Below are 27643 nucleotides of genomic sequence, written 5' to 3' on the forward strand. Positions count from 1 at the left end.
CACATAACTTAACATTGTCAAGATAGGCAGTTCCGCGCCCCCTTAAGGTTAAATCCTGTAAGTTATAGCACTTCAATCCCGTCAGATATAATAATCGTGAGCTTCTAAGATATTTTTTCCTTAAAATACATTGTTACTAGTGGCTTGTGCAGCAAATGCTGCAAACTAAGTTCATTAGAAGTTCAAATGAATTTTTTTCAAATTTATTTCCAATGAAGAATACCAGACATTTTGGAAGTTATTTGCTTCCATAATAATTAAACATAGGCCTACCCCTCTGAATGGTTTTCTTCATGCTAAATATTTTTATTTAACCTATACATCTTCAGTTCTTGAGTTCCAATGCGAAAACGCAAGTAACAATGTCAGAACGATCAGTCGGTTTTACATGTGGGAGTGAAGCAATAGCTATGTCAGGTTATTGCGGATTGTAGGTTAGAGTTATGAAAATATCCTCTCCTCCTCTACCTTCTCACTCTGGCTCTCGTGCCCTCATGTCAGCATGCCCTCGTGTTATCGTGCCCTCGTGCCCTCATGCCCTCGTGTTATCGTGCCCTCATGCCCTCGTGCCCTCATGCCCTCGTGCCCTCATGCCCTCGTGTCCTCATGCCCTCGTGCCCTCATGCCCTCGTGTCCTCATGCCCTCGTGCCCTCATGCCCTCGTGCCCTCATGCCCTCGTGTCCTCATGCCCTCGTGCCCTCATGCCCTCGTGTCCTCATGCCCTCGTGCCCTCGTGCCCTCATGCCCTCGTGCCCTCATGCCCTCGTGCCCTCATGCCCTCGTGCCCTCATGCCCTCGTGCCCTCATGCCCTCGTGCCCTCATGCCCTCGTGTCCTCATGCCCTCGTGTTATCGTGCCCTCATGTCCTCTCCCTCTGCCCTCTTCTCTTTTCTCTTCTCTTCTCTTTTCCTCTCCTCTTTTTTTCTCTTCTCTTCTCCTTTCCTTTTCTTTTCTTCCTGTTTTCTTGTTTTTTGCCTTCTTTCTCCATTCGCTTGCTTTCTACGTGATTCTCAATCTCTCCTACTGTATCTTAGATCCTTGTCATTGTCACAAGTTTCATATTCAATCTCTACATTGCCTTCAGCGTCATCATCAGCATCATCATCTGAACTTTCATCTATGATCTGCAGAGTAGTGTCGATCACCACGTAAGTTTTCATCCAGTGTTACTTTGTTAGATAAAACACGCTTAAGGGAATAAATAAACTGCACTAACAGAAAATTTTCTATTAACACTATTGATACGCAAATCTGACGTACACTTCCAAATAATTATATCTCATAATAAGTTGGCCAAGCGTAAGTTGCAACCTGCTGTCACGACTACTATATTCAGCAACTGAAAGACGGAGGCATAGCTAGAAGAAGGAGGTGCTCTCTTGGCGGGAAAAGTAGTGAGGATCAATTGTTTATCCACTATACGTCAAAATTACGTACGACAGAAGTTTTAAACAATGGCATTACTTCCTTGTGAGCAGAAAGAAAACCACTGTTTGATCACAGTGTAGAGATATGTTCTCTACACTGTGGTTTGATTTCCACATATCCTACAAGTTTAATACAAGTAGTGTTAAGTTCATAACAATAACCTTAGTATCTCGTTATCATTATATTACTTCTCTTCAAATAATTATCTACAGTCAGATGGAAAGAAGTTTATGAGATTATACGTTCTCGTGCATAAAATCGAAACTTCACGTTGATATCGATGTTATAGGCATTTCTAATTTATAGTCTCAACGAATGTTGACGCAACATCTGTCGATCGACCACGTCGTTACGTAGGTTTTATAGTTTTCAGTCCGTTGCTCAGTGTATTATAGAAATGAAGATCTAACATAAAATCTTCTTTCTATGCGTCTACTTACTTAAGGCCCCAAAAGATTTCACTTTCATATCATCAGTATACCATTATGTGTTGCATTGACTATAATAATATTTCATTTTTAATGGTAATAATGTCACCGAACATTCTTAAGTTTTGTAGTTCTTAATATCGAATACACAGCTGTACTCGGAAAACTACAGACCAGAGAATCAGACTTGTAAATTATTTTTATACATTATCAAAAAATTACACAAATGAAGATCGACATATTGGTATTATGATGTGAAAAAATCTGACCCATCTGAACTCTAAGTATGTCGGCAATCCTGTAGGTCATGGCCTTCGTGTAATAGTCTATTGTTTATTGTAGTGTGTGTTTTGTTTTATTCTGAAATGCAATTAATTAGTTATCAAAACTGACGAAAGATGGAGTTTGGAAAATAGGAAAATGATGTAGAAAATTGACATTTCACTGAAAACTACTGTTTTTCTGAAAAACTTTGGGTTCTAAGCTTCAAAATGAGGGGTCATTTATTAAAATCCGTTCAGTCGTTTTCCCGTAATTTCCATTACCAGTTCAAATGATATACAGTGTGTATCAAAATTGGTGTCAAATATTTCGGGGACGCGTTCTTAACATCAAAACAATTTGAAAAGTGAATAAGAACATGGGTCTGAAAACCATTCGTTAGGGAGTTATTAAAGGATTTGTTCCTTTAGTGACCGCTGATTGTTTGATGGTTTTTTTCTTTGTTTGTATTTTGTAGAGCAAAGAAATCAGAAGAAAATGTATTATGTGAGTGAACAGAAAGAAATGATTTTCATCATTTAATTGAAGATGTGCTTCTGGACGTCATCCAACGAATGTGTTTTAACACGATGCTGCTCCAGCTCATTTCAGTCTGATAGTTCGTAATTTTTTTAATGATCGATTTCCCCAAAGATGTATTGGTCGAAGGGGATTCATTGCATGGCCTGCTCGATCGCCTGATTTGAATCCAATGGATTTCTTCGTCTGGGGACATTCAAAGTCCCTGGTTTATGCGACTCCTGTACTTAATGTTGATATTCTGAGAGCGTATCCAAATGGATTTCACTAAATACGAAACACTCCAGGAATTTTCAACAGAGCACGCCAGAGCATGTAACGCAGGTTTAGGGGGCACTTGGAAGCAGGAGGAAGCCACTTCGAGCAATTTTTGTAACATTAAATTTTGTCTTGTAACTCTGAAATAAATTATTTTGAGACCAATATTCATATGAACCTTTTGTAATGTTTTGGTGTTAGGAACACGTCCCCGAAATATTTAACACCAATTTAGATACACCCTGTATATAGATTATTGGAGAAAAATGGGAGTATAAGGGTACAGTATATCAGTTATTCATAGATTTCAAAAAGGCGTATGACTCGGTTAAGAGAGAAGTTTTATATAATATTCTTATTGAATTTGGTATTCCCAAGAAACTAGTTCGATTAATTAAAATGTGTCTCAGTGAAACTTACAGCAGAGTCCGTATAGGTCAGTTTCTATCTGATGCTTTTCCAATTCACTCCGGGCTAAAGCAAGGAGATGCACTATCATCTTTACTTTTTAACTTCGCTCTAGAATATGCCATTAGGAAAGTTCAGGGTAACACAGATGGTTTGAAATTGAATGGGTTACATCAGCTGCTTGTCTATGCGGATGACGTGAATATGTTAGGAGAAAATCGACAAACGATTAGGGAAAACGCGGAAATTCTAGTTGAAGCAAGTAAAGCGATAGGGTTGGAAGTAAATCCCGAAAAGACGAATTATATGATTATGTCTCGTGACTAGAATATTGTACGAAATGGAACTATAAAAATTGGAGATTTATCTTTTGAAGAGATGGAGAAGTTCAAATATCTTGGAGCAACAGTAACAAATATAAATGACACTCGGGAGGAAATTAAACCCAGAATAAATATGGGAAATGCCTGTTATTATTCGGTTGAGAAGCTTTTATCATCCAGTCTGCTATCAAAAAATCTCAAAGTTAGAATTTATAAAACAGTTATATTACCGGTTGTTCTGTATGGTTGTGAAACTTGGACCCTCATTTTGAGAGAGGAACAGAGATTAAGGGTATTTGAGAATAAGGTTCTTAGGAAAATATTTGGGGCTAAGAGGGATGAAGTTACAGGAGAATGGAGAAAGTTACACAACGCAGAACTGCACGCATTGTATACTTCACCTGACATAATTAGGAACATAAAATCCAGACGTTTGAGATATGTAGCACGTATGGGCGATTCCAGAAATGCATATAGAGTGTTAGTTGGGAGGCCGGAGGGAAAAGACCTTTGGGGAGGCCGAGACGTAGGTGAGAAGATAATATTAAAATGGATTTGAGGGAGGTGGGATATGATGATAGAGACTGGATTAATCTTGCTCAGGATAGGGACCAATGGCGGGCTTATGTGAGGGCGGCAATGAACCTCCAGGTTCCTTAAAAGCCAGTAAGTAAGTAAGTATATAGATTATCTGCTAGTCTTAGCGTAGATAGAATCTTAACCTTCTGAAATATTTGCAGTTGTCACCTTAGCAACCGTGGCCTCCTGAAATACTCTTATATGTTGTGGCGAGCTGAAATAGGTCCTCTGCCTCCTGGATTACGTCCGTGTTGAACTGACAGCTACTCGTACATCCGTCACTATAGCAACCCGCTGACGTGTGCGTTGTTTTGGGCTGCTCTCTATTCATACGCTGGGACCAGGCTGCGCTGTTGGGAACTTTTAATTCTAATTTCTGCTATTTTCTATGAATAAATAAAGAGATCGCGGGACGTTTTCCTCTTAACCAGATGCGAATTTAAACCGCGCCAAATTGGAATTCATTTCTAGTTGCTAAATTTCCGAATGAGCGCGGTGCCCGCCGGTCTGTGGTCTGTCACATCCGCTTCCCATTGGTGTAGGACTGTAACGAACGCACATTTTTTAACCTCTATCACGGCGTGCTTCCCCTTTTATTCCAGCTATCCGATTTATCGGAAATTTAAAAAAAAAATATGCATTGCTTTTCAGAATCACACTGAACATGTGCGATACAAGGGACTCATTTTGGCAAACAAACGAATGTCGTGTGGCGAATATTTCAGAAGTTTTCTAGTCTTCTTTTTCGAAATTCGCACAATAATCTACAGGGTGGGTCATAAGTCGCTTTCCCCAAAATTCCTTCCTAGGTTTCATATTTATACACATACTAGTGGCTTGTGCAGCAAATGCTACAAACTAACTTCATTACAGTTCAAATTAAAATTTTTCAAATTTATTTCCAACTAGCCGTACCCGTGCGCTCCGCTGCACCCGTTAGAAATATATATAAACTAATTACACAATTAAAATAGGACGTTTGATCCAGGGAACATTCGTGTTTGATAGAAGAATAAATCGTTTAATGTGTTACTTAATTTAAATTGTATTTAAATAATTAAAATGCGATCATTTTGGTCCAGAGACACTCATTTGGTGCAATGACAATTCCTTTAACATGTTTGTTATTTGTAGTTTAATGAATGTACAAAATAGCCTATCAAGTTTTCTGTGCATAAGAAGCTATTTTAATCTTACCTGTCCTCGATTCACTCAGAAGTTACTGTAATAACATTATAGCATTATGTCCATCTAGAGAAACTACACTTCCAATGATGAAATAATAATTAATTATACAAATCGGTTAATTTAGCATCCGATATTACTTCATACAAACACAGAAACATTCTCTGTAGGCTATGTTTAATGTCTTTCGATTGTTGCTGTCCAAGGCCCCTTATAGACGAAGTCATTTGTTTTTTATTTCATTGCACCGCCTTAGATGGCGTTATTTTAATTTTAAAACTCATTTATCTCATGAAATATCAGTCCTAGAAAACTTTTGCAAATAGTAAAACTTATCGGAAATCATTTTTAAAGGAACTTTTGTGATGTAACATTTTTTTAGAAAAATCAATAATAAGCGAGATATTTCGATTTATTTAATTCAGGCCCCCTTATAACCCCCCTTTCAAATAAAGTATTTTGAATGCAATATAGCCTAAAATCTAAGTTACAACGAACTTAATTTATATTACAATTTTCATATAAATCGGTTCAGCCATTATCGCGTGAAAAGGTAACAGACAGACAGACAGACATACAAACAAAAATTTCAAAAAAGCGATTTTCGTTTTCAGGGTGGTTAATTATATATGTTAGGACCAATTATTGTTGGAAAATCGAAAATTACCAGAAAAATTTCGGCTACAGATTTATTATTAGTATAGATGAAGAATATCAGACATTTTGGAAGTCCCTATCCTAAGCAAGATTAATCCAGTCTCTACCATCATATCCCACCTACGTCTGCCTCCCTCAAGGTCTTTTCCCTTCAGGTCTTCCAATTAACACTCTATACCATTTCTAGTTTAACCCATACGTGCTACATGCCCTGCCCATCTCAAATGTCTGGATTTAATGTTCCTAATTATGTTAGGTGAAGAATACAATGCGTGCAGTTCTGTGTTGTGTAACTTTCTCCATTCTCCTGTAACTTCATCACTCTTAGCCCCAAATATTTTCCTAAGCATCTTATTTTCGAACACCCTTAATCTCTGTTCCTCTCTCAAAGTGAAAATCCAAGTTTCACAACCATAAAGAACAACCGGTAGCATAACTGTTTTGTAAATTCTAACTTTCAGCTTTAAATATCTTTACCATACCGCCATTAAATATATGTAAATATTCATACCACTTGACTAATAACTATAAAAATATTTTACTTTAATAACAATATTGTTATCTTACGTAAGTTTTGTATAGACTACTATATAGCCGTCACTCGGTAAATATTAGAGCAATGAAGATCTAACTTCAGATATTCTCTACTCCTACTTATATAACCCAAAAGTTTCGTGCTCATATCATCAATAAAGCATTAATCTGTATAACTGGTGACAAATACATCATGGCATTCACAATAATAATATTTCATTTTTAATGGTAATAATGTCATCAAACATTCTTAAGTTTTGTAGTTTTTAATTTCCAATACACAGACAGCTGTACCCAGAAAATTACACACCACAGAATCTTCTTTTTAATAAGTCTTGAAGGTTTTAATAACCAATATTATGGGTACAGAAACGTTCAGAAAAAGTTACACAGATGAAGCTCGAAATATTGGCATTATATCAGCCATCTGAACTCTAAATATGTCAGCAATCCTGCAGGTCATAGCCTTCGTGTGATATTGTTTATTGTAGTGTGTTTGTGTTTTGTTTTGTATTATTATGAAAGGGCCTTTATCTATTTCTCAAAACTGACGACAGATGGATTTTGGAAAATAGGAAAATGATGTTCGTGCGTCAATTGTTTTTGCAATGTCATGTCTTGTTATTGTTTTGTTTTATTGTAAATTGACTGTAATGTTTGGGGAAAGCGACTTTTAACCCACCCTGTATATTAAGGGTGTCATTGTTTATTTTTAAGGGTGGATGATGAAGATCTCAGCTATCAGGGTGGTGTAAGGCCTCCCCGGAAAAAAAAATTCAGAAATCTGACCTTGTGGAAGGAATTTCAGAACATTTGAAGTTACTATTATTTTCTTTTAAGTTTATTTATGTGTACGCACTTTAACATCTGTGGTCATATCGCGTGTTTAGGATCTGTATGTCTACCTAAAGGCCGTGTTTACTCTTGTTGAGTACCGTCCTACAGTGTGTGTCGTAGATGGCTTGTGTTCATGCAGCTGATTATACTAGATCTTGATTAAACCATGAAAAACTCCGGTCAGTTTGGTCGATCACGTGGTTTGAACACGGGACATCCCGAATGCCATCCTCAAACGCTACCGCCTCAGCTAACTCCCTTGGTTACAAAGTAGTTAATATGATACAATTATTTAAGAGTTTCATGTACTAGTTTTCGCATGTATTTATTAATTTTACTTATTGAAAATTTATTTATTATTTGTATTTATTTCACTTTTTATTACATATTTATTTTACTTATATACTTACATATTTATTTATTTTTATCAACTATTTATTTATTTTCCTTATTTGTTTATGAATTTATTTATTTACGTGTTTACTTATTATGTATTTCACTTATTTATTTACGTATTTATTTATTTTACGTATTTATTCATTTTACTTATTTATTTACGTGTTTATTCATTTTACTTACTTATTTACGTATTTCTTTATTTTACCTATTTATTCATTTTACTTATTTGCTTACGTATTTATTTACTCATTTTATTTATTTACGTATTTCTTTATTTTACCTATTTATTCATTTTACTTATTTGCTTACGTATTTATTTACTCATTTTATTTATTTACGTATTTCTTTATTTTACCTATTTATTCATTTTATTTATTTATATATTTATTTATTTATTTACGTATTTATTTAATTACTTTACTTATTTATTTACGTATTTCTTTATTTTACCTATTTATTCATTTTATTTATTTATTTATTTATTTATTTATTTATTTACGTATTTATTTAATTACTTTACTTATTTATTTACGTATTTCTTTATTTTACCTATTTATTCATTTATTTATTTATTTATTTATTTACGTATTTATTTAATTACTTTACTTATTTATTTACGTGTTTATTCATTTTACTTATTTATTGACGTATTTCTTTATTTTACCTATTTATTCATGTTATTTATTAACGTATTTATTAATTTAGCTATTTATTCATTTTACTTATTTATTTACATATTCATTTATTTACTTTACTTATTTATTTACGTGTTTATTAATTTTACTTATTTATTTACGTATTTATTTATTCACTTTACTTATTTATTTACGTGTTTATTAATTTTACTTATTTATTTACGTGTTTATTAATTTTACTTATTTATTTACGTATTTATTCATTTTACTTATTTGCTTACGTATTTATTTATTCATTTTATTTATTTACGTATTTATTAATTTAGCTATTTATTCATTTTACTTATTTATTTACATATTCATTTATTTACTTTACTTATTTATTTACGTGTTTATTAATTTTACTTATTTATTTACGTATTTATTCATTTTACTTATTTGCTTACGTATTTATTTATTCATTTTATTTATTTACGTATTTATTAATTTAGCTATTTATTCATTTTACTTATTTATTTACATATTCATTTATTTACTTTACTTATTTATTTACGTGTTTATTCATTTTACTTATTTATTTACGCATTTATTCACTTCACTTATTTATTTACGTATTTATTTATTTATTTACATATATATTTATTTCGCGCTTTGTGTAAAGTTCAGTGAAGAGTGTAGATAGATATGCCAGGTGATCGCAAGAGGCCAGTTTCGATGTTCCCTGTTTCCGTGCCAGAGGCCTGTGCTATGCGACGCAATTAGCACCGATAACGCATAATAAGAAGGGTCTGGTTCACAGTTGTGCGAGGGGGCCGGTCAATACGGAAACACAGCAACAGTAGGCCTACGGGACACGGAGCAGCGACTGCGCATCCCTCACGAGATGCCGCGTACCGGGTGTGCCAGGGATTCCTATCCATTCGAGTTTACTAATTACATCTGAACCTTACGTTCTACGGTTGAGTCAGTTGTGTTGTCTTTGTCACATTATATGCTGACTGTCGCTATTAAGTTCATTTTATGTGCATTATTAATTACAATTGAACCTTAGAGTCAGTCTTGTTATGTGGCGTTAACACAATCTATGTTAACTATATGTGGTTGCTAGGATACGAAATAGTGATAATACTAAAACTGACATAAGCAAATCGCTGTTAAGTTCATTTTATGTGCATTATTAATTACAATTGAACCTTAGAGTCAGTCTTGTTATGTGGCGTTAACACAATCTATGTTAACTATATGTGGTTGCTAGGATACGAAATCGTGATAATACTAAAACTGACATAAGCAAATCGCTGTTAAGTTCATTTTATGTGCATTATTAATTACAGTTGAACCTTAGAGTCAGTCTTGTTATGTGGCGTTAACACAATCTATGTTAACTATATGTGGTTGCTAGGATACGAAATCGTGATAATACTAAAACTGACAAAAGCAAATCGCTGTTAAGTTCATTTTATGTGCATTATTAATTACAATTGAACCTTAGAGTCAGTCTTATGTGGCGTTAACACAATCTATGTTAACTATATGTGGTTGCTAGGATACGAAATCGTGATAATACTGAAACTGACATAAGCAAATCGCTGTTAAGTTCATTTTATGTGCATTATTAATTACAATTGAACCTTAGAGTCAGTCTTGTTATGTGGCGTTAACACAATCTATGTTAACTATATGTGGTTGCTAGGATACGAAATCGTGATAATACTAAAACTGACATAAGCAAATCGCTGTTAAGTTCATTTTATGTGCATTATTAATTACAGTTGAACCTTAGAGTCAGTCTTGTTATGTGGCGTTAACACAATCTATGTTAACTATATGTGGTTGCTAGGATACGAAATCGTGATAATACTAAAACTGACATAAGCAAATCGCTGTTAAGTTCATTTTATGTGCATTATTAATTACAGTTGAACCTTACAGTCAGTCTTGTTATGTGGCGTTAACACAATCTATGTTAACTATATGTGGTTGCTAGGATACGAAATCGTGATAATACTAAAACTGACATAAGCAAATCGCTGTTAAGTTCATTTTATGTGCATTATTAATTACAGTTGAACCTTACAGTCAGTCTTGTTATGTGGCGTTAACACAATCTATGTTAACTATATGTGGTTGCTAGGATACGAAATCGTGATAATACTAAAACTGACATAAGCAAATCGCTGTTAAGTTCATTTTATGTGCATTATTAATTACAATTGAACCTTAGAGTTAGTCTTTGTTATGTGGCGTTAACACAATCTATGTTAACTATATGTGGTTGCTAGGATACGAAATCGTGATAATTGTAAAAGTGACATAAGTACTTACATATCCATATCGCGTATGCCGCTATTTATGCTGTTTATTTCTCAGTGTGCGGGGTGTAATGGGGCGTGTGATGTGGCAGTTAAACTCATTAGGTCCCTATTTTCCAATCAGTGACTGTGTGGTTTTATTTAACCGCCCTCAGCTTTTATTCCTCTCGGTGCTATCTGGATTGCAACACAATGGTCCGCCTGACCGGATAGTGGAGCCCGCCCGACACTGGTGTTGTGCGCGTTGTCTTCCTTCTCGTTTATGGTTGTTAAGTTAAGGCTGGTTCATAATAAACCGGGAACGAGAACCAGAATGAAAACAAGAAGCAGAGGACGTGAATATGAAAATTTTTGATTCACAATAAATCGTGAACGTAGAGACTATGCATATCGATATGCATGTCCATAACGATATGTAAAGTCGATATTACGCATTCTGATGTTATTTGTGTATAATTGACCAATGGCGTTCTCTCATGAGTACAAGGCAGCCAACATAAACACAGGTTAACCAACTTCGAAATTTCAACTGAAACATTTCATTAGGTACGGTACTATAAATATGCCCATGCATCTTTATTATCACAACCTATTTTAAGTCTACCATAACGTAAAATAATTAGAGAAGAAATATTTGTAACAGAACGAAAATGAACACAACAGTAGTTATTGAATTGAAGCTTGAATATGTAGTGTGTAATACAACCAATCTATACTAATAATAAATCTGTAGCCGAAATTTTTCTGGTAATTTTCGATTTTCCAAATATAATTGGTCCTAACATATATAATTAACCACCCTGAAACCGAAAATCACTTTTTTTTATTTTTGTTTGTTTGTATGTCTGTCTGTCTGTCTGTATGTATGTTTGTTACCTTTTCACGCGATAATGGCTGAACGGATTTCGATGAAAATTGGAATATAAATTAAGTTCTTTGTAACTTAGATTATAGGCTATATGGCATTCAAAATACATTATTTGAAAGGGGGGTTATAAGGGGGCCTGAATTAAATAAATCGAAATATCTCGCTTATTATTGATTCTTATGAAAAATGTTACATAACAAAAATTTCTTTAAAAATCATTTCCGATGAGTTTTATTCTTTGAAAAATTTTGATAGGACTGATATTTAATGAAATAAATGAGTTTTAAAATTAAAATAACTGCCATCTAAGGACGTGTAATGAATTAAAAAACAAATGACTTCGTCTATAAGGGGCCTTGGACAGCAACAATCGAAAGCTATGAAAGATAGCCTACAGATAATGTTTCTGCGTTTCTATGAAGTAATATCGGAAGCTAAATTAACCGATTTGTATAATTAATTATTATTTCACCATTGGAAAGTGTAGTTTCTCTAGATGGACATAATGCTATAATGTTATTACAGTAACTTCTGAGTGAATCGAGGACAGGTAAGATTAAAATAGCTTCTTATACACAGAAAACTTGATAGGCTATTCTGTACATTCGTTTCCTGTATTTCCTAAACTAATTTTTATGACCACATGAGTGGTCTCTGGATCAAAATGATCGCATTTTAATTTTTTAATTAAATTTAAATTAAATAACATAATAAACGATTTATCCTTCTATCAAACACGAATGTTCCCTGGATCAAATGTCCTATTTTAATTATGTAATTATTTGATATTTATTTCTAACGGGTGCAGCGGAGCACACGGGTACGGCTAGTACAGTAATAAAATATGATTCACTTACGATCGGTGTTCAAAGATGCAGCTATTGAAAGCCACGTATTCTCCTTCATTTTTTCATCTTTATACGAGGCTCGCCGCTTATCGTAAACGTGAGGATTTTCCTCAACACTCAATATTAGAATCTCATCAAATAAAACTTGCTCCATGATACACAGCACAGAACAAAATAATGCATAGGTTACGTCACGGTCTTCTTGCTACAAAATATACGACGACAAAATAGCTTTTAGATGGCATTAGAATGAATCTAGTGGGCTGTGATCGGAAACGTGAACGCCAAAGTTGAAACTTGGCCAACTCTCCGTTCCCGATCTCGGGCTCCGGCAAGCTTTTCGTTAATTGTGAATGCTCACATTTAAATGTAGGCTACACATTTTAACAATTTTGCCGTTTTCGTTTTCGTTCCGATTCTCGTTTCCGGTTTATTGTGAACCAGCCTTTAAAGTCTGATGTTCTCTTGTTTTACAAATTGTCAAAGCCTGCTGATATCTAAACATGGCCCACGGATTAAGTTATTTGTTCATTGTTTTTATACATAGGGATTTTAAGAATGCCAAAAGAAAGCTATGTCGTATATCCAGACAAAGACACATTCACACACGATGGCCCAAATAATGTGTTACAAGTTAGTGTCTCTTATGTGATTCGATAAAACTAAAAGTTGGTTTTTGTAAACTCATTAGAACAGGGAGTCTTTGAAATTGCGTCATGGATGACCCCAGTCATGGAGGAGATAGGTTTAGTTCAGTGGCGGTTCCTCGGGGGAGGGAAGGGAGGAACGTCCTCCTCACATTTTTCTTCTTTTGAAAGTAAATACCAAATAAAATATGTGCCTTGAAATTCGAGGAAGATTCGATAATTTTTAAGTTCACAGCTATAAGAAAACCTCGGTTGATCGAGTTTTAAACGACGCGTATTCATGTGTTGCTAGAAAACTGTGAGAAAGATGCGAGATTGTCTGTGTGGAGGAAAGTCAATCCTTTCCTCCTCTACTGCAGTTAACACACACAGACAACGGCGCGCTAGCGGCCAGAGAACGAAGCAGAGTTTTAAAGCAAGTAAATGAACGGAGAGGGAGGAGATCCTCCTCTGAATCAGCGCATGGGCGGGAAGTAGAAACCGACTGGCCGTGCAGCAAGCTCGCTACCGCTGCCACCTAACGATGTTGCATTCAACCAGACTATAACACATCTAGGAGAAGACACAACAAAAACAGTTTTAACGCAACGCTATGAAAGACAGCATATAATTTTTTTTAAGTTATAAAACAAAATATATATTCATTGCACTTTATATAAGCTGCTATTCATGGTTTGAAACTTTCCAGGATATCTGAAAGTCAAAGTTGGATTTATATGAAACAAAGAGGAAGTAGTTCTAAGTTAGTATCGCAGATCTTTTTGGCCCCTGAAATTCACTTCTATTCATTGTCTACTAGAAGGACAACAGCCAAGTTGTCAGTTTTGTACAAATATATTTGAAATTGAAAGTGCTGCAAACTACATTATTTTTAACATAAAAAAATTAATCGGCCACCGGCAGCTTTGAACAATAACGGTAGTATGACTTTACAAGAACTGACATTCTTCAAAAGCATGTGATACTGAATTTGTAAAATGTACATGTGGCAACACAGACCACGTGGGTGGGTGCAGTGTTCTCGCTTTCCTAACAGATTATTTCCCATTTCCATTTCCGTAAAACAGTTCCAGTTACGTGTTAGTAGCTGGTCTCTTCCCACACGTGTGATGCTGTAATGTGCGTGAAAAATGCTACGAGGTTGTGAATTTCCTTGTAATTGTTAATTTGTGCAATTATTCGACAATGAATGGAAGTGAAAACTTCTGGACAATTTAGGAAACTCAGTTTACAAGAACAGATTATTGCTATACAGAAGGGAAGGCCAACCCCAACACTACCTGGTCTTACATGTATGCATATAGGCTAATTTGTAGCATGTTTCATTCAAGAATGTGTCATTTTGCGCTGTTAACTTCTTTCCTCCTCTTAAGAAATATGCAGGAGCCGCCACTGGTTTAGTTGAATGATGCATGTTGCTGCTATTCATACCCGATTCGTGTGTATTCGTAGGTCAGCCGCCGATGCAGTGTTGCCAATCTACGCAGACGTTCAGCCTAATTTTGTAATTAGAAAGTGTAATAGGGTTTTTAATTTATTATACTGTCCCTTTCAATCTGAACAGTTATAATAATGATAATAATAATAATAATAATAATAATAATAATAATAATAATAATAATAATAATAATAATAATCCACACCTGTGGAGTAACGGTTAGCACGTCTAGCCGCGAAACCAGGTGGCCCGGGTTCGATTCCCGTCGGGGCACGTTATCTGCTTGAGGTTTTTTCCGGGGTTTTCCCTCAAGCCAATATGAGCAAATGCTGGGTAACTTTCGGTGTTGGACCCCGGACTCATTTCACCGGCATTATCACCTTCATCTCATTCAGACGCTAAATAACCTAAGATGTTGATAAAGCGTCGTAAAATAACCTACTAAAATAAAATAAAAATAATCATAATAATATCAACAACAACAACAATAATAATAATAATAATGGCTTTATTTAACCTGGCAGAGTTAAGGCCGTAAGGCCTTCTCTTACACTCAACCAGGATTAAAACTTGCTTACACAGTTGAGCATAAAACTGGATCGGAATTAAGTAATTACATACTGATACAATTTAGGTACATAATGAGATCAAAAGAGGTAGTTACATGAAAATTTACCTCATAAAATAAAAATAAACATAGTGGAATACATATTAATGTTGTTGGAATCAAATACGAATCACATAAAAACAGAAGCCGATAATTCAATAAAAAATTGTATACAGTAAAAATAAAAATAGATACATTAGTATACATACTAGTATTAGATTACAATTAAGTAGGATTTAGCCTACATAATTAAACCAGAAACCGACAATTGAATAAAATGTACACAAAAAATTGATTAATAATAAAAAAAAACAACACAGTGGGATACATATTGGCGTTAAGTGATAAATAAACACGATTTACATGATTACACAATAAAAATAAGAAACAAGATAAAATAAAAATAAATACAGTGGAACATATTCCAATAAATATCTGCAACGCGTTAGGTCTGGCAACTCATCATAAGATATTTTTCTAATTTACATTTAAAGGAAATTAAAGTTCGGCAGCCCTTGACTTCAGGCGGCAGAGAATTCCAGTGACGAGAAGTAGCAACAGTGAAAGATGAAGAATAAAGACATGATGTGTGCAATGGTATACGGGATGGCCCAATAGTCACTATCCATTTTTGAACTTAGATTATATTTTAAATATCCCTATGGATTTGAAATTACCCGCCTTTCACTTTCATCTGACAATTAGTTACTAATGTAAACACTAGACTGCATTGCTATATAATCAGTCAATTGGCTGTGATTACCTACTGCAGTTTTATGTGTAAAATTGTAGTGTACTTTGTAAATATGTAGTGTTTTTGTATCTCAGTTTTACTCCTGGTTGAGTGTTAGAGAAGGCCGTATGGTCTTAACTCTGCCAGGTTAAATAAATCATTATTATTATTATTATTATTATTATTATTATTATTATCATTATCATTATTATTATTATTATTATTATTATTATCATTATTATTATTATTAATATTAGTATTGTTGTTATTATTATTATTATTATTATTATTATCATTATTATTATTATTATTATTATTATTATTATTATCAATATTAGTATTGTTATTGTTATTATTATTATTATTAATATTAGTATTGTTATTGTTATTATTATTAATATTAGTATTGTTATTGTTATTATTATTATTATTATTATTAATATTAGTATTGTTATTATTATTGCTATTATTATTATTATTATTATTAGTATTATTATTATTGCTATTATTATTATTATCATCATCATCATCATCATCATCATCATTATCGTCATTCTATGTTATTCTGTCGTGACATCTATATATATAATTTGAACTGGTAATGGAAATTACGGGAAAACGGCTGAACGGATTTTAATAAATGGCCCCTCATTTTGAAGCTTGGAACCCAAAGTTTTTCGGAAAAGTAGTAGTTTTCAGTGAAATGTCAATTTTCCTACATAATTTTCCTATTTTCCAAAATCCATCTGTTGTAAGTTTTGAGAACTAATTTTATTGACTCACGGCCGACTTGATTGAATTTCAGAACAAAACACACACTACAATAAACAATATGCTAATACACGAAGGCCATGACCTGCAGGATTGCCGACATATTTAGAGCTCAATTCAATTTGTTATTAAAAACTGATTCTGCAGTGTATAATTTTCTGAGTACAGCTGTGTATTGGATATTCAAATCTACGAAACTTGAGGTGGTTTGATGACATTATTACCATCAGAAATTAAATATTATTATAGTTAATATCATGATGCATCTATTTTTCATTAATTGTACATAATATTGATGCTATATTGATGACATGAAAGTGAAACGTTTTGTGGTTATATAAGTAAATGTAGAGAATATCTTAATTTAGATATTCATTTCTATAATTTACTGAGTGGCTGCTATATATAACTACAAAATTTAAGATAATAATATTGTTATTAAAAATCAAATATTTTTATACTTATTAACCCAGTGGGGTTGGGTCTTTTTCATATACTTAATGGCGGTGTAGTGTAGATATTGATATGTGTCATTATCTTCAGTATTGGCTCGAGAGAGCGCAAAAATTACAGTTCCTAAGGAAAGACCAAAAGGTATTACTTCCTGATAAAATAAGAGGCCTACAAAATGTTCTAGTCTCCAGATCATTTCAGCAAGATCTCTTAGTAGAATAAAATGATTTTACGCTCTACATTTCAAGTTCTACATGCAGCAGCTATACGAAAATGCTATTGTTCGAAAGCTTAGCAAACCTGACATTTTTTAACTTTTGCCTACAATCCACAATGACCTGAAATAGCTACTGCTATCGTCCTGACATTGTTACTTGCGTTTTCGCGTTGAAACTCAAAAACTGAAGTTGGATAGGTTCAAGAAAAAGTATTTGGCCTAAAAAATTCATTCAGAGGGAGTATGTTTCACTATTATGGAAGCAAATAACTATCAAAATGTATGGTATTCTTCATTGAAAATAATCTGAGCATTTTTTATTTGAACTTTTTATGGACTTAGTTTGCAGCAATTGCTGCACAAGCCACTAGTATATTTCTAATTAAGCCTGTACATTATCGTGACGGTGTAGGGCAGCCGTGGCGAAAATGTGATCGTGCGCCGAGCCACTGTGTAACCTGCAACGTGCATAGCACCTATGGAGGGAGGCGGACACCCGAAGGGGAAGTGAAGCAACTGTCTGACTTATTAACGGATTTTCATTTTCCTTACGTCAAGTACTTAATAGTAATATGCGTTACAAGAGCGGTATGTTGAAGTTTTCATGTTCGAGGAAAAGTTTGAAAAAGTGAAACGTACTTCAGCTTTTTTTAATTTCCGAGAATTGAAAGAAAACGTACCGCTCGTCTTTCGTACATTATTTTGTGCGAAGATCGTTTATTACATACCTGAAAGAGGAATTTCTAATTAGTTGCAATGAAATCTCCATCTTGGTTTCTGTTCAATGACGGAAAATTTGCAAAACAAAAATATCTATCTTCAACATTGTTGCTTTAAAATGTTTTCTGTGTTTACTATACTCTAGCAGGCCGTGATATACGTCTGTATTTTTTTTTTCCCCCAGTCTATGATGAGTCTGGAATCTTGTTGATTTTTTCACGGCTTCCTTAATGTTACTTGCATTACGAATGCAGTAACTTCAGTGGGGTTGTAGAGTTTACTTATTTTTGCAAATATTTAAAAACAATAATTAACAGTGCAATTTAGGTGAAATTGCAGTGGTAAGTTTCCAATTTATAATTATTACTATATTGAACGTCTCTAAAAATAATATGTTAAAAGCCTAAAGCAGTAAAATCAATATGTCACTTAAGCGGTAAGAAGAGGGAAATTGTTATGTGTGTTAGGTTGGGAATACGGAATGTGGAATTTTAGACTTTCCGCGGATTGGTTTTGTGCGGAAACCAAGCAAATACACACGATCTCGCACAAATATAATTTTATACAGTACAAGGCTACAAACTAATGTTTAGTACGTGTAACGAAGAAAGAAATGAACAAGAAAACATAGGACACATTATCACAACCTAAAATTAACTGTCTTCAGAATGTCTCTGCGACAGAGTTTCAAAATCAGGAATTACGCCACTTACTGCCAGTCGTAGTTGATCACAAAGGTATTTGCTTGTCAGTCGTGATCTAAATATGGTTTTTATTTTGTTCATTGTTGAAAATATTTTTTTTCACAAACGTAAGTTGCAGCGAACATGGCTTCAACAGAGCAAGCGAAAGAAGGAAGCTTCGGATATTTATTTTTTGGCAAAGATTTGAAAAGTTCAACATTTGTCAAGTCCTTACATCTAGCTTTCATTTAACATCACATAGTAAATCATTGAGTTTAAATTGAAGATCTAACCGCATTATTCGTACATCTGCTGAAAAACGATCGACGTACAGAGATGATGATGATGATGATGATGATGATGATGATGATGATGATGATGATGATGATGATGATGATAATAACAACACGTAACCTTTTAATGTTCCATGAGTAACATGTAGTATAATGCCGTTTTATGTTATACAACCGTTTTCCTCGTAATACTTGTGAACAAATCATACATTTAATATTCTCATCATATTGACAGCAAAAAATGCGTCCTCCCATCCTACTTGAAACTTCCGTTTTTGTAGAGGTACATGGTTTCGAAAGAGACATTGCGACGATACGCCACTCGCAGGTCAGAGGCAAATACAAATGGAATGGAGTTTGACTCCAGTGAGTGAGAGGGTGGGGGTTGGAGGAGGTAGGAAGTGAGAGAAATGCATAGCTATCATTGCGAGCCACAATGTGCTCGCGAGTCACATTTTCGCCACGGCTTGTGTAGGGAATTGGTGGCCCAACAGTCGTCCGTTAGCAGCGCTACTGACGCCCGTTCGCAGCGCCACTAAAAGTGGCGTGGTCTGAAGGGACACTAAAGTAAACACAAACACTAAAAAACTAACTTTCCGACACTTTTTTTTCTATTTACAGAAAACCGCACAAAGTGCAGTTATTTTCTTTCACGACTCACCAATTCAAGTGTTTTCATAGGTCCTCCTTCGTCTTAATGAGTGTTAACATGGTAGAGGCCCGTCTATTATTGTCTTTTGTTTTGTTTCAGCATTCTGTTCGCCGACATCGTGGGCTTCACAGTGCTGGCATCACAGTGCACGGCCCAGGAGCTTGTCAGGCTACTCAACGAATTGTTCGGCCGTTTTGATCAACTTGCAAACGTAAGTTCCTGACATGTACTAAAATAACCCAGCATCAGAATGGCTTCATATCTGACCATTGTCTTTAGCGCAACACAGATAAATGGGCGAGAAAGAGGCTCGATCGAAAGGCATTCGGTCTCGTCTCGCAGATACAGGGTGATTCACGAGGATTTACCGTCACTTACGGACCTTATTTCCGAACACATTCTGAGCAAAATGTGTCATATAAACATTTATGCTCGACCATGCCGAAATGTAGTAATTATACACCTGGTAGCAGCCCTTTAATGCACCTCATTAAAGTACACCTATTCATTAAAGTTCAGGTATTCCACCAATCAGAAAACACCATTGTAGCGCAAGTATCGATTATTCTCGGATATGTAATCGAGAGACAACTAGCGAAACGTCACGGAGGCTGGAAATCCAATACTGTCGCAGAAGGTTATGTTCTATTGCTATAATAATTAGCGTTAATTGTAAATAATATTCAAATAAATTCAATTTGTCATCTCGTTTTTCAATTCTAAATCAATTTCCAGGTTATATAAAGACTAATGTTCATGTTATTCTCTAGATTATATCAAGGTCAATGACATTCGTGTTTCGGAAAAAATCAATAGTTTCGCGTCTGCGCACATCTCACAATTCAGGTCAGTTCCGCTCCTCACTTACATAACCATAACATGAATACTTATGAATAATTTCAAGTTAGAAATATGGTCGATCATAAAAAGTCGTATGAAACTTGCCTATAATGGTAATTAAGACGCTCGTATGAAAATTATGAAACTCGCTTGCGCTCGTTTCATAAACAAACATACTCGCGTCTTAATTACTACCATTATAGGCTCGTTGCATAATGTACTATTATCCTAATCTCATTATTTTCAGAGTTACACTAGTTTGAAGTTGTTAGTAAAATACTTTTTTCTTTAGTTTTAAGGGTAAAAAATATTACAAATAGAGAATGAACTATTCAGAAGTGTCATTTCTTTAACTGGCTAGTGTTCTGAAGCTAAAAATGTGTTGTTAATTGCTTTGTACTGATTTTGTTTTCTTCAATTTTGAACTAAAATGACATCATTCTTACGCACTTATCACAAAAATTATTACAAATCATACGACTTTAGGAACTTGATTCTTTACAGGTTAATTATGCATCCTGATGTAGATGAATTTACAAGAGTGGCGTGATTTGTAACAATTGAAGGGTACACGGGAATAACGATCAAGGTCCATTTTAGAAAGTTTCGAGAAAAACGAATTTTAAAGTTCAAGCACTTAATACTTTGTTATGTGTGTATTTAATAGAAATTGACGCAGTGCAATGTCAAGAACGATGATTTCTTATTACTAGCTAGACCACATGATAGTACTTCCTTTCCGCTATAAGATAGCATTATTAACTCAATTTCGATTTTTGATGGACCTTGATCGTTTTTCCCGTGTACACTTCAATTGTAGTAATAAATGCGTAAGAAAATGTAATTTTCTAGTTAAAAATTAAAATAAAAAAAAAATCTGCGCTAAGCAACTATGGAATTCAGAACACATTTTTAGTTTCAGAATGCCACCTTTAAACAAATGATATTCCTGAAGACTTAATTATTTTCCTGTAATATATTTTGCGCGAGATCGTGCGTATTTGCTTGTTTTCCGCACAGAGCCAATACGCGGTAAGTATGAAATACCACATTCAGTATTCCCAACCTAACACACATAACAATTTCCCTCTTCTTACCGCTTAAGCGCGACATTCATTTTACTGCTTTAGGCTTTTAACATATTATTTTTAGAGACGTTTAACATAGTAATAATTATAAATTGGAAACTTACCACTGCAATTTCACCTAAATTGCAATGTTAATTATTGTTTTTAAATATTTGCAAAAATTAAGTAAAGTTTACTTACTACTCCACGAAACTTATTGCATTCCTGATACAAGTAACATTAAGGAAGCCGTGAAAAAATCAACAAGATTCCAGATGCCGATGTTATTACTGCAATATGTTATATAAATAATATTGTTAAAATATTAAAATGAAAAATAAATCATTACATAACCTTACCGTTTGTTTTAAGTTCGCATTTATAGACTGGGGGAAAAAAAGACAGACGTATATCACGGCCAGCTGGAGTATAGTAAACACAGAAAACATTTTATAGCAACAAAGTTGAAGAAAGATATTTTGGTGTTCCGAAGTTGCCGTCATTAAACAGAAACCAAGATGGAGATTTCATTGTAACTAATTAGAAATTCGTCTTTCAGGTATATAATAAACGATCTTCGCACAAAATAATGTACGATACACGAGCGGTATGTTTGTTTTCATGTTCTCGGAAATTAAAAAAGCTCAACTACGTTTCGCTTTTTCAATCTTTTCCTCGAACATGAAAACGTCAACATACCGCTCTTGTAACGCATATTACTATTTTTTACCCTTAAAACTAAAGAATTCAAATTAATGTAACTCTGAAAATATTGAGATTGGTAAACATGTTTAAATTACATTTATTGCCCAGAATGTCGTCGGAAATAACCTCCGTAAGTGACGGTAAATCCTCGTAAATCACCCTGTATTTCTCTGCGTTGAGCCAGCCTTGGCAGCAATTTGCGGAGTCCTGCTGGGTAGGAGTGGCGCCCTCCTGCGACAAGACTAAGAAGCTGACACGTGACGAAGTGGACCGCTTACAGTCCACTAAAAGCCAGGCGTCAAGGAGAAAAATAAAAGCCAGCCTGACTTAAGGACAGACGGGTGAAATTTTAGTCATTTTCAGTAAAAAAAAAATCGCATTTCTGTTATTTTAATGAATCGACAGTGTCTTATTGGCCGTCACGGTGGTCTAGTGGCTACCACACTGAACTTATAATCCTATGGACCTCAGTTTGATCCCAGGCGTACCCAGATTTAGAACTTGTACTGGGCAAACCCGCTGTCCAGATATCACAGGTGTTTTCCCCGCGAGCTCCAGTTCCCCTGTGGCACCCCAGAAAATCTCCATCATTATCATCTCGTGTCATCGCGGATATAGCGTAGACCAGCCTGTTATGTCGCACCCTAGGCAAAGATTTTCGGTAAATTGGTCTGTACAGAGTGAGTAAAAAGTATGGAACAATGCTTGTAACTTTCTTATTTCTAATTTTATGAAGAAGCTATGTATACAAAAGTTGTAAGGTATCAAAGAAGGAATATTTTTAACATGTTTTCAAATGCTATGCTTTTCATTTATAAAGGATGTGCTAATGAGTCTGTTTTTTTTAAATGGCACCATGTACTTATTTCTCAATTTTTGGATTCTTCGGGTCTCAGTACGTACAAAATCATTTTTTTTTTGCCATTTATAAACTATTGTTTTGTAAAAATTACCTCTTTGAATGACAAAGTATATGTACTGAATGTCCACACCTGTGGAGTAACGGTCAGCGCGTCTGGCCGAGAAACCAGGTGGGCCAGGTTCGAATCCCGGTCGGGGCAAGTTATCTGGTTGAGGTTTTTTCCGGGGTTTTCCCTCAACCCAATATGAGCAAATGCTGGGTAACTTTCGGTGCTGGATCTCGGACTCATTTCACCGGCATTATCACCTTCATTTCATTCAGAAGCTAAATAACCTAGATGTTGATACAGCGTCGTAAAATAACCCAATAAAATAAAAAATAAAATGTATTGAATAAAGGGAAATTTTACTGCTTCAGAAGCATACACCAATTTTAGGAGGCTTTGGATTGGACAATTGCGGACGAAAGCTAATAGAAACAAGTGAATAAATCAAAACTGGGAAAATAAGTACTTGGTGCCATTTAAAAAAACAGACTCCTTGGCACACTCTTTATAAATGAAAAGCATAGTATTTGAAAACATGTTCAAAATATTCCTTCTTTGATACCTTACAACTTTTGTATAAATTTAATAGTTTCTTCATAAAATTAGAAATAAGAAAGTTACAAGCATTGTTCCATACTTTATGCTCACCCTGTATAACTGGCTTCACATGGGGGCTGCACACTTGAATTTGAATTCCGTGCAAGCTTTACAAACTGTTTCCTCACAAATTTTTTTTCGGCACATTTCATCATGTCCAAAATGTAAAGACTCTTTCAATTTTAATTCTAGAAATAAGAATTTTTTACTGCATGATACATATTCTGTGGTTAACGAAACACAATAGGATTTATAAAGTAAATACTTTCCAAATTTAAAAAAAATAATATATATACCGGTAAGTTATAATATTTAGTGGACACTAAACATTTAAATTTTGAAGCTGCATTTTGTTTTAAATATTCCCTCCATTTATAGATGTACATTTAAAAGTCTACAAACATACTTCCATATCAGAGATACTGTAAAAAAGAGCCGTGTATGTAACTTAAATTTTGTAGGAAGAGATAGTTCTTGAAAATAAGCAAATTTCTTTTTTGCATGATCGTGTTTTTTTTTTTTGTTGTATTTACAGTCATTGTTAGGCCTTGAAAGTTGGAATTCCCACACAAGAACTTGTTGCTAGGGAAACCATTCCTCATAACTAGACATCGGATTTTTAGGCACTAAAAATTGCAGTTTTAGGCGCCTAAAATAAGCTCAAAATTTGTAAAATTAGGCTCTATTTTAATGAAAATAGGCATTTTAGGCACATCAAGGTATCATACTTATTTCTTTCACTGAAATTTTTAGTTATACTCTAAAATACGCACAAAAAAGTATGTTTAAACATTAAAAAAGAATACTGTATTATATTTATAAACAGAGCTGCACAAATTTAATATATTGAAACTAATGAAATAATGATTATTGATATCAAGATTACTCATTTTAAGTTATTGAAATTCAATTCCATGCTCAGACTTTATTATAATTATCTGCACAGTACACCACCAGAATTTTTTCTAATTCTCCACAGTTAACCTTTGCCTTTTGTCACTGAGAATCATTTTGAAAGCAGAAAAACTTCTTTCAACCGAAACTGATGTGAGAGGCGCAAATTTTAAGTTAGGTACAATAGAAACATCAATACTTACTGGAACATTTACACTTTCCCCCGATATCACTCTTGATACTTTTTCCAACAATGAAAATCCTACATTCTTATTTAATACGTTGTCCCACTTATTTTTAACTTTTTTCCCAGTTTCGCCCAAAGCAGAATGTATGTTCACTTGAGCTTCCTTTACTATTGCTATTTGGCTACAAAGAGATTGTTTTTCACGTTCTAATTGTTCAATGCTTGCAGGTATGAAAGAAAAGTTTGATGTTATGTAGACAATGTCGTTTTTCACTCGTGAGTCATTCAGACAGTCTTTCACTGCTTTCACACACGCTGCACTATCAGTTTCAGGTAATTTATCAATAACTGTGACCACTTCTTTAAAATACTTAGAATAATACACCACTGACTGAATCCAGGTTCCCCATCGTGTAACAACCGGCTGAGGTGGGAGTGGGATATCTGGAAAGTTCTCTCTGAATATTGAAATCCTGGATGGGGCTTTACAAAAACATTTTTTTGTGTTAGAAATAAACGAATTGACAAGAGGAAATTCATTCCGGATTGTTTCAGAAACCCTGTGAAGGCCATGTGCTAGACAGGTTACATGCGTGAGGTTAGGATAAAATGTTTTAAGAAGTGGAGCTGCAGCAACCATGTATGAGGCAGCATCAGTACAAAACAACAGAACTTTAGAATCGTCTATATTACCTGAGTATAAAGACTGTAGGTCTTTATTTACAAAATAAGCAATGGCTTGGCTATTCCTTTCGAAAGTTCCTTAACACATACGAGGTGTGGAATCGAAGGTCCATCAGGACTAAGTTTTCCTACTACCATATTTGCTATATACCTATTCATAGGATCTGAGGTTTCATCCACAGAGACCCATATGTAAGAATCACCTATATCCTCCCGAATGGAAGCTAAAGTTTCATTGTATATTCTGTCTAAGTAATTTTTTCTTAGGGTCGACTCAGATGGGATATTTTGTTTGCAGTATTTTTGTAAAAACTGTCTTAAAACCGGATTTTCAATTGCATTCCAGGGAATGTTAGCAGCAACAAACGCTCTGGTTAAATCAGCATAGAAATTGCTGCTGAGATTGGATGAAGTAGGCTGTGTTAGTAAAGTTTGTTGCAGTTGATTTTTCTGCTGAGCTTTAGCCTTATGAGCCGCTCCTTGCACATGCTGCTTTAGGTGGCACTTCTTTTCTTGCGAAATCTAAAAATGTAAAGTAAACTGAATTAAAAATAAAATCCTAATTGTTGTATTGCCGTATTTCTATCACAAAGTTAGTGGGTTCGAACAATCAAAATTTTAATGACCTGCAAATATCGGAATTTAAAAGGTTAAAGTGTAGTGGTCTTAAAAAGAATTGTACCTCAGGATAGCTCAGTCAATGTATAAATATTATAGGCCTACTCATTAAAATTAATAGAATTTATATATTTCAACTATTGTTACATACCTGTTTGCTACAAATCTTGCAGAATATTATTTTTCCATCGTAAGTGAATTCTGAATATTCTGTTAGCCATTGCCGGATCAATGTAGATTTTGCACTTATATTTTTCGGCATTATCGCGTTAAACTTCACAGGAAAACGTCCTACCGCTCAAAACTTCTCAACACAAATAAGGTGAGGGAAAGAGCAACTGTTAACGAGCATTCAAATGAACCGTTGTTATTGAGATTCAATTGGACAAAAATACAAAGTTCCACTTATTGTTGCATTTCCTGGTAGTGTTAACACTAGGAGGGCCATTCTTTTAAATATTTTGTAACGGTTTACCCTACTAATTCGCAGTTTTACGACTTTTCATAAGTATTTCAAAAACACTCTTTCTCCAAAAATTGTGATTTTATGACAGTCTGAAGGGCAGTAGAGCTAATCGGTTTCAGACCGAAAACAGTCATTTTTATAGTATAGTATATCTCTGAATCAGTAGCAGCACATGTTTTGATTGTTGCCTGCTTCAAAACTAAGGTTGGTTCTTTGTCGGCATTTATGCCTCCAAACATGTTAAATTCGGTGAAATCTATTGCGAGTGTCGTGAGATTCAAAACATTTTGTTTCCTTTATCAATGGTTTCATGGCCGGTGTGAAGCAAACTTTCCACTTTTTAAATGCCTTAAATTTCGCAGTGAATGCATGTATAAATTATAAAAAGTAAGAGTAAAATGCGAAACTTTACAGTGAGTTAGGCATTTTAGGCGAATATTAACAAATTAGGCTCTAATAACCGTTTTAGGGCATTTTAGGGCACTATAAAACTCTTTGAATACCTTTCAATTTCCATGAAACACAAATATTAATAATTATTTTTACTTTTCTCCTAAAGAAACAAAATAGGCATTTGCCCTAGAATCCTATGTCTGCTCATAACATAAGCTATACTGAAATGCACTTATTGTTGCTTAGTTACCGTTACAGTGTAGTTTTGCAAAGGCTTTGGAATAATATTGCTCTAAATTTTCAATGCAAAATATATTGTATTTGCAAATTTAAAAATACGATCGTGCAAAAAATGTTGTACAGTACACGTTTGTGAAGTGTGTTACAAAAATTGGGAAATTGAAAAACTCGCTCGGTTCGTTTTTCAGACTTTTCCTTCAGTTTGTAAAAAAGCACTTCCCACTTGTCGCGATACAAACTGAGACAAATTGTCGTGCATCCTTTGACACGGAAAATGGTCGCTCTCCTGTAGCGTGAATTTGTCAAGTGTTGCTTGGGTTAACGCGACA

General features: G+C 34.4%; 1 protein-coding gene across 5 annotated transcripts in view; it reads left to right on the forward strand.

Moving 5' to 3' along the window:
- rut (adenylate cyclase rutabaga) overlaps positions 1-27643 on the forward strand; it is a 681419-nt gene that overhangs the window by 503709 nt on the left and 150067 nt on the right. For all 5 annotated transcript variants that reach the window (XM_069827313.1, XM_069827316.1, XM_069827315.1 and 2 more), the window contains exon 7: positions 19815-19926. In XM_069827313.1, coding sequence (XP_069683414.1) covers positions 19815-19926 — 112 coding nt within the window. The remainder of the gene's footprint in view (positions 1-19814; positions 19927-27643) is intronic.

This window comes from Periplaneta americana, chromosome 6 (genome assembly GCF_040183065.1).
Source record: "Periplaneta americana isolate PAMFEO1 chromosome 6, P.americana_PAMFEO1_priV1, whole genome shotgun sequence".
Taxonomy (NCBI): Eukaryota; Metazoa; Arthropoda; class Insecta; order Blattodea; family Blattidae; genus Periplaneta; species Periplaneta americana.